The sequence below is a fragment of the Montipora capricornis genome, chromosome 9 (genome assembly GCF_036669925.1).
Source record: "Montipora capricornis isolate CH-2021 chromosome 9, ASM3666992v2, whole genome shotgun sequence".
Taxonomy (NCBI): domain Eukaryota; kingdom Metazoa; phylum Cnidaria; class Anthozoa; order Scleractinia; family Acroporidae; genus Montipora; species Montipora capricornis.
Genome location: NC_090891.1, coordinates 7,354,309 through 7,363,382, shown reverse-complemented (window position 1 = coordinate 7,363,382; position 9,074 = coordinate 7,354,309). Strand labels below are relative to the sequence as shown.

General features: G+C 42.4%; 1 protein-coding gene across 1 annotated transcript in view; it reads left to right on the top strand.

Annotated features, from left to right (window-relative positions):
• Nucleotides 1-4,052, top strand: part of LOC138017216 (uncharacterized) — a 36,804-nt gene extending 32,752 nt beyond the window's left edge. Inside the window, exon 8 of the mRNA XM_068864381.1 lies at nucleotides 3,183-4,052. Within this exon, the coding sequence (XP_068720482.1) occupies nucleotides 3,183-3,511 (329 nt within the window). The 3' untranslated portion in view covers nucleotides 3,512-4,052. The remainder of the gene's footprint in view (nucleotides 1-3,182) is intronic.
• Nucleotides 4,053-9,074: the final 5,022 nt, after the last annotated feature.

Here is a 9,074-nt window from a genome sequence, read left to right as displayed (position 1 = left end):
TCAGTTATATGTCTGAGAGCGAAGATCTGAGGTAGCATAGATCCTCCTTTGCGAAAACCGTTTTGGTTTCTTCGGAGGAGTGGCTCGATATACGGTGTCAAGCGATTAAGAATAAGGGAGTTGTAAATCTTTGATGCGACAGGAAACAAGGTGATTCCTCTGTAATTTTCCGGCAGTCGCAGGTTGCCTTTCTTAGGAATATGTTGAATATAGGACTCTGAGAGCGCCGTTTGTTCCCACTGAATGTCTCGTTGCAGAATTTAAGAAGCTGGTATTGAATATGATGATTCTTCTGTATTAAAGCGGGAATATAATCAGGACCTGGTAATTTTTGGAGTTCCTGATCCTTTTTAGGCATGAAACTTATACTTGAAGCTCGGCAATAGAGAATGGATTTGTGTCGATAGGTAATTGATCAGAGACTTTGTAGTTGTAGAAAGTCTCTCTTAGGTCCACAGGGTAATGTTCTGGTTTATCGAGAAGTGTGCTGAAGTGGTGAAACCAATTGTTCAGGTGATCTTTGGATTCTACGCCTTCAATCTTAATAACAGGTGAACCTTTCTTGTTGGTCAACTCTCTGAGCGCTGCCCAGGCTGCAATGTGCCTGTTCTCTTCGTGTGCACTATCGATCTCTTATGCTGTAGATCTAAGGTCTTAATCGGTAACTTTGTTGTAGGCGTTATCTAGGGCTGATTTTGCAGCTTCAAACCAGCAATAGGAACCTCAAGCTGGGCGGATGTAGTGTGCCTCTGAGGCTTTCTTCAGAACACATATTGCGGATTGGACCTCTTCTCTGTCAGATATAGGATCAGACCTTTTTATTCTTTTCGGTAGCTTCTCCAGAGGGTGGCTCGGATGCCTGCTATGGAAGATATGTTCAGAATTCAAGTAATTAGATGCAAGCGGTTTCAATAAGCGTCACGAAGTGTCCCCTTAATCTTCTCCCCAAGCTCAACATTACTCGTGTCTCGGAATACAAATAATTGTCCTTCAAATGCTGCTCCTCAAGTAAGAATAAACAGCTGCATTTACCCTAAGCTAAATATCACGCTAACTTCTACCCCTACCTTATTGTTGCAAATAGGTTGCAAAGGTTTAGACGTAAAGGGGCACTTCCTGTTGGATGTCAAAATTGGGAGTGCATTTAATTACTTGCATTTCTGGAGATAAGTGTCCTGTGGTCTCTGCTTTGACGAGTAAAGTTGTTACTCGGACGCCATTAAATCCCAGGGCGTGACCTCCACAACCCCAACGACTTATTTAAGACCCTAGGGTGCAAATACCAGAAAAAGCTTTCTACCTGAGCTATCTTTGCTTCCTTTTCGAGCCGGCTGAGTTAGAAGCCAGGCCCACACGCCCCGCCAACTCTGTCTAGATTTTAAGGTCTACAACGTTGATGGAAGTGTGACTAAACCTGCCGAACTGGTTATACTACTTGTGCGATGGGCCCAACCGCTTGTTTATGAATGTGTGATAGTTGTGCCTCTAGGTGCCTCTGGTAATTGTTCGTTGATTTCTGTGTATGCCAGAGTGTGAATGTAATTTGTCTCTTCACTGGATCGTAGTCTTCGAGGTAGAAGTTTTCGGCGTTTGCATAACGCATTTCTGCTGAGATACTGCCTTCCTCGCCTTTCTCTATGAACACATAAATATCGTGATCTGTTAGTATGCCTACTTCTAGAAATGCCGGTGTTTTTTGGCAGCAAATCAAAGTTGAGACCTTGCATGGAGCATTATTTTAGTGGGGAGGAATCTAGGCCAAAGCGCTTATAACTGATCTTTCTAAAGTCTTCTACTGAGAACAGCTCCTAACAGCATCACACATGAATTGAATCGTTGGTCGGGGAACTCGTGTGGTGTTTCGCAATCAAACACATCCCAGACGTTTTGCGCATGCTCATAGTCTGCATTTGTAAAGTGAAGTACATGTGATAGTTATCAACTTCGGGACTTTTCAGGACTAATTTACAATTCTGTTTGGGGGACTTTGGCCATTGCTGAGGGAAGACCACAGAACATATAAATCCACAACACTGGGAACTCCGTGCCCTGTTCTTTTCGATTGGAGTGTGGGATCTTATAAGTCCCACAGAGTTTATGAGTTTATTAACAAGGATTCTGAGACGGGGCCAACGGTTTAAAGTCCTTACACGAGGAGACTTGAAAGCCTGACCATTTGCAGATGAAATTACAAAAGCAGCACTTTCTCCACAGTGAATGTTGGTGCGGCTGGAGCTGAAATCACAACCTATCGCTTGGCAGTCCAATACTCAACCAACTGATCCAACCTGTCGGTGGTCATTCCTTCAATCGCTAGCTTGCTGTAAAAAGATCTTTTCATAGTACTTCCCTTTGTCTGAGAGTGAAAAGGGGTTCACTGCTGGTGGCGAAGTCCTGTACCAAACGGGTACAGTATTGTGTCACACCGAAGTCCAGCTACTTCTTGAAGTGACTTTATTTCCTCAGGGGCGGAGGCCAGACCAATCGTAGCAAAAATACACCCAAAGAACTCGATTCTGTATTTGCTCAACTTGTTCAGATTCATGGAGTCTGCGGAGAGTTCAGTTGAGCGCAGCGTTACGCTCTGGTTGGGTTTCGTAAAACACTAATGTTTTGTGCACCGGTGATGCCAGATACCAGGGCTGACGTGATGCTAAACAAGGATTCGTTTCTTACAGCAAAATAAATCACAGGGACTGCTTAGCCTCTTTCTTGAAAATGGTCTTATAAAGGCACGTGGTAAAAAGGCTTCATAAAAAGGTATTCACTTGCTTGGGAGTTAAAATCGAAGATTATTTAGTACGCTTTGCTGCAACTGGCCTCGTCTTTAGAACAAAGGTGTATTACATAGATGTAAACGAGGACTTAATATTCATTTGTGTTATAGTAGAGACATGCCGAAAGACTTTGGGTCCCATGTTTTGATCTGTTGACAGGAAATTAATCAGTTCCATTCAGTCCTGAATGAAACAATCGGGTTTTTTTTTTCGACTGTACCCATGTCACTGGCAAATTTTTATTATACTAGAAAAAAGGCATCCGATACGCACTTACCATAACTCTCCCGTATTTTAAAGAGTAGAAAATGAAATCTACATGAGGAAATATTTCGTCTTGGTAACTAAAACTGATGTCGTTTTGCAAAGCCTGTTACCAATAATTCATTGTTGTTGTATCCTTAGCCTTGCAAATCAAATGCCAGTTAAACTTTGTCCGGGGAAATATTGCCCAGAATCCTGACACTCGCCGATTTATACCAGCTTTCTTTACCTGTAATGGCAGCAAAAAGGATATTCCGAGTTTTCTTTCTGACCGCTGGATTCACAAGCTACCCAAGGAAGTAGACCGTGTTATCTTTCGTATTCTCGATGTGGAGAGGATTCAGCCTCATCGATACAAGCCTATCGTAGTAATGGGAGGAAATGGACACCCTTTTGATGAGAGGAAAAAGGAGATGGAAAAGGCTGTACAGGAGGCAGAAACGTACCACTGCAATAATTTACAGATTTAACGAACGTACTTTACGAGGAGGGCAATGAATGTAAGAGAAGGCAATTCGATCTTGACAGACAACTGCATTTGTGCGTGGAAAGTGTTGAGAATACCATTCGATTTCAAGGAATATTTAGGGTGACAGTTGTTGCGTGTAATCACGATTAGAGTAATCTTGAGACATTTAACAACTGGTTCATGCATGGTTTGCGTGCGTCTATGGGCCTCTTTACATGACCGCGGGTTGAATCGCCGCGCGGGTAACCCTTTTGCAGTCAAATGATTATAAGTGTTTACATGAAAACAGTAGTGAAGCCGGGTTAGCCCCCTTTGCCGGGTAACCCATCTGGAGACTCGGGTTGACCAGGCGAGAAGGGTTGAAATTTCTTCAATTTCTTCATGTAAACACTGGCACTCTTTTTGCGGTTCAGCGCTCTTGCCCATGCAATTATGAGTTGTATGTAGTTTTTATAGTGACGTAGGAGCTGTGCTATTGGTGGTAACATGGCAACGTGAAAAATAGGAATACATTAGTTATATGAAAAGCGTTCAATAATACCGTGACGATTAAGGGTGCCGATTTAGAAGATTAATTCTTGTTCCAGATTCTTGCGGCTTTTCGTCGTACCGTGACGTAGGGAAAGACCGCAGATAGCCAGGTGTAGTATGGATTGGTTAGGGAGATTAAAATGACGAGGACTGGCTTAGATGCGTCCTTGTTATTGGCCATTTTATGCTAGAGACGTTAAAGTCGTCAATACGCATTTAACGTCTGAGACGTTAAAGCAGTCTGGTATAAAAACGGGACGCATAAAAGTAGACGACCTAACAGAAACAAAAATTTTTTTTCTGAAAAAGACTGGGTTCTATCGTCGGAAGACACTGGAAACTCGGAAACTCGGCACCAAGTAAACTTAAAGCGCGCGAGTATACGAACAAAATAAAGAAGTCGGAATTACAACTTCTTAACTCTATTACTCGACGTCGCCAAGAAAGGCAAGATATGGAAATACAAATGTATGTCTAAGACGTTAAAGTCGTGTGTTAAGTGCGTCGTTTAGACGCATTTAACAGACGGTGTTTTTTGGCAGCAAATCAAAGTTGAGACCTTGCATGGAGCATTATTTTAGTGGGGAGGAATCTAGGCCAAAGCGCTTATAACTGATCTTTCTAAAGTCTTCTACTGAGAACAGCTCCTAACAGCATCACACATGAATTGAATCGTTGGTCGGGGAACTCGTGTGGTGTTTCGCAATCAAACACATCCCAGACGTTTTGCGCATGCTCATAGTCTGCATTTGTAAAGTGAAGTACATGTGATAGTTATCAACTTCGGGACTTTTCAGGACTAATTTACAATTCTGTTTGGGGGACTTTGGCCATTGCTGAGGGAAGACCACAGAACATATAAATCCACAACACTGGGAACTCCGTGCCCTGTTCTTTTCGATTGGAGTGTGGGATCTTATAAGTCCCACAGAGTTTATGAGTTTATTAACAAGGATTCTGAGACGGGGCCAACGGTTTAAAGTCCTTACACGAGGAGACTTGAAAGCCTGACCATTTGCAGATGAAATTACAAAAGCAGCACTTTCTCCACAGTGAATGTTGGTGCGGCTGGAGCTGAAATCACAACCTATCGCTTGGCAGTCCAATACTCAACCAACTGATCCAACCTGTCGGTGGTCATTCCTTCAATCGCTAGCTTGCTGTAAAAAGATCTTTTCATAGTACTTCCCTTTGTCTGAGAGTGAAAAGGGGTTCACTGCTGGTGGCGAAGTCCTGTACCAAACGGGTACAGTATTGTGTCACACCGAAGTCCAGCTACTTCTTGAAGTGACTTTATTTCCTCAGGGGCGGAGGCCAGACCAATCGTAGCAAAAATACACCCAAAGAACTCGATTCTGTATTTGCTCAACTTGTTCAGATTCATGGAGTCTGCGGAGAGTTCAGTTGAGCGCAGCGTTACGCTCTGGTTGGGTTTCGTAAAACACTAATGTTTTGTGCACCGGTGATGCCAGATACCAGGGCTGACGTGATGCTAAACAAGGATTCGTTTCTTACAGCAAAATAAATCACAGGGACTGCTTAGCCTCTTTCTTGACAATGGTCTTATAAAGGCACGTGGTAAAAAGGCTTCATAAAAAGGTATTCAATTGCTTGTGAGTTAAAATCGAAGATTATTTAGTACGCTTTGCTGCAACTTGCCTCGTCTTTAGAACAAAGGTGTATTACATAGATGTAAACGAGGACTTAATATTCATTTGTGTTATAGTAGAGACATGCCGAAAGACTTTGGGTCCCATGTTTTGATCTGTTGACAGGAAATTAATCAGTTCCATTCAGTCCTGAATGAAACAATCGGGTTTTTTTTTTCGACTGTACCCATGTCACTGGCAAATTTTTATTATACTAGAAAAAAGGCATCCGATACGCACTTACCATAACTCTCCCGTATTTTAAAGAGTAGAAAATGAAATCTACATGAGGAAATATTTCGTCTTGGTAACTAAAACTGATGTCGTTTTGCAAAGCCTGTTACCAATAATTCATTGTTGTTGTATCCTTAGCCTTGCAAATCAAATGCCAGTTAAACTTTGTCCGGGGAAATATTGCCCAGAATCCTGACACTCGCCGATTTATACCAGCTTTCTTTACCTGTAATGGCAGCAAAAAGGATATTCCGAGTTTTCTTTCTGACCGCTGGATTCACAAGCTACCCAAGGAAGTAGACCGTGTTATCTTTCGTATTCTCGATGTGGAGAGGATTCAGCCTCATCGATACAAGCCTATCGTAGTAATGGGAGGAAATGGACACCCTTTTGATGAGAGGAAAAAGGAGATGGAAAAGGCTGTACAGGAGGCAGAAACGTACCACTGCAATAATTTACAGATTTAACGAACGTACTTTACGAGGAGGGCAATGAATGTAAGAGAAGGCAATTCGATCTTGACAGACAACTGCATTTGTGCGTGGAAAGTGTTGAGAATACCATTCGATTTCAAGGAATATTTAGGGTGACAGTTGTTGCGTGTAATCACGATTAGAGTAATCTTGAGACATTTAACAACTGGTTCATGCATGGTTTGCGTGCGTCTATGGGCCTCTTTACATGACCGCGGGTTGAATCGCCGCGCGGGTAACCCTTTTGCAGTCAAATGATTATAAGTGTTTACATGAAAACAGTAGTGAAGCCGGGTTAGCCCCCTTTGCCGGGTAACCCATCTGGAGACTCGGGTTGACCAGGCGAGAAGGGTTGAAATTTCTTCAATTTCTTCATGTAAACACTGGCACTCTTTTTGCGGTTCAGCGCTCTTGCCCATGCAATTATGAGTTGTATGTAGTTTTTATAGTGACGTAGGAGCTGTGCTATTGGTGGTAACATGGCAACGTGAAAAATAGGAATACATTAGTTATATGAAAAGCGTTCAATAATACCGTGACGATTAAGGGTGCCGATTTAGAAGATTAATTCTTGTTCCAGATTCTTGCGGCTTTTCGTCGTACCGTGACGTAGGGAAAGACCGCAGATAGCCAGGTGTAGTATGGATTGGTTAGGGAGATTAAAATGACGAGGACTGGCTTAGATGCGTCCTTGTTATTGGCCATTTTATGCTAGAGACGTTAAAGTCGTCAAGACGCATTTAACGTCTGAGACGTTAAAGCCGTCTGGTATAAAAACGGGACGCATAAAAGTAGACGATCTAACAGAAAGAGAAAAACTTTTTCTGAAAAAGACTGGGTTCTATCCTCGGAAGACACTGGAGACGAGGAAACTCGGCGCCAAATAAACTTGAAGTGCGCGAGTATACGAACAAAATAAACATGGTGGAATTACAACTTCTTAAGTCCATTACTCGACGTCACCAAGAAAGGCAAGATATAGAAATACAAGTGTATGTCTAAGACGTTAAAGTCGTGTGTTAAGTGCGTCGTTTAGACGCATTTAACAGACGGTGTTTTTTGGCAGCAAATCAAAGTTGAGACCTTGCATGGAGCATTATTTTAGTGGGGAGGAATCTAGGCCAAAGCGCTTATAACTGATCTTTCTAAAGTCTTCTACTGAGAACAGCTCCTAACAGCATCACACATGAATTGAATCGTTGGTCGGGGAACTCGTGTGGTGTTTCGCAATCAAACACATCCCAGACGTTTTGCGCATGCTCATAGTCTGCATTTGTAAAGTGAAGTACATGTGATAGTTATCAACTTCGGGACTTTTCAGGACTAATTTACAATTCTGTTTGGGGGACTTTGGCCATTGCTGAGGGAAGACCACAGAACATATAAATCCACAACACTGGGAACTCCGTGCCCTGTTCTTTTCGATTGGAGTGTGGGATCTTATAAGTCCCACAGAGTTTATGAGTTTATTAACAAGGATTCTGAGACGGGGCCAACGGTTTAAAGTCCTTACACGAGGAGACTTGAAAGCCTGACCATTTGCAGATGAAATTACAAAAGCAGCACTTTCTCCACAGTGAATGTTGGTGCGGCTGGAGCTGAAATCACAACCTATCGCTTGGCAGTCCAATACTCAACCAACTGATCCAACCTGTCGTTGGTCATTCCTTCAATCGCTAGCTTGCTGTAAAAAGATCTTTTCATAGTACTTCCCTTTGTCTGAGCGCGAAAAGGGGTTCACTGCTGGTGGCGAAGTCCTGTACCAAACGGGTACAGTATTGTGTCAGACCGAAGTCCAGCTACTTCTTGAAGTGACTTTATTTCCTCAGGGGCGGAGGCCAGACCAATCGTAGCAAAAATACACCCAAAGAACTCGATTCTGTATTTGCTCAACTTGTTCAGATTCATGGAGTCTGCGGAGAGTTCAGTTGAGCGCAGCGTTACGCTCTGGTTGGGTTTCGTAAAACACTAATGTTTTGTGCACCGGTGATGCCAGATACCAGGGCTGACGTGATGCTAAACAAGGATTCGTTTCTTACAGCAAAATAAATCACAGGGACTGCTTAGCCTCTTTCTTGAAAATGGTCTTATAAAGGCACGTGGTAAAAAGGCTTCATAAAAAGGTATTCACTTGCTTGGGAGTTAAAATCGAAGATTATTTAGTACGCTTTGCTGCAACTGGCCTCGTCTTTAGAACAAAGGTGTATTACATAGATGTAAACGAGGACTTAATATTCATTTGTGTTATAGTAGAGACATGCCGAAAGACTTTGGGTCCCATGTTTTGATCTGTTGACAGGAAATTAATCAGTTCCATTCAGTCCTGAATGAAACAATCGGGTTTTTTTTTTTCGACTGTACCCATGTCACTGGCAAATTTTTATTATACTAGAAAAAGGTCATCCGATACGCACTTACCATAACTCTCCCGTATTTTAAAGAGTAGAAAATGAAATCTACATGAGGAAATATTTCGTCTTGGTAACTAAAACTGATGTCGTTTTGCAAAGCCTGTTACCAATAATTCATTGTTGTTGTATCCTTAGCCTTGCAAATCAAATGCCAGTTAAACTTTGTCCGGGGAAATATTGCCCAGAATCCTGACACTCGCCGATTTATACCAGCTTTCTTTACCTGTAATGGCAGCAAAAAGGATATTCCGAGTTTTCTTTCTGAC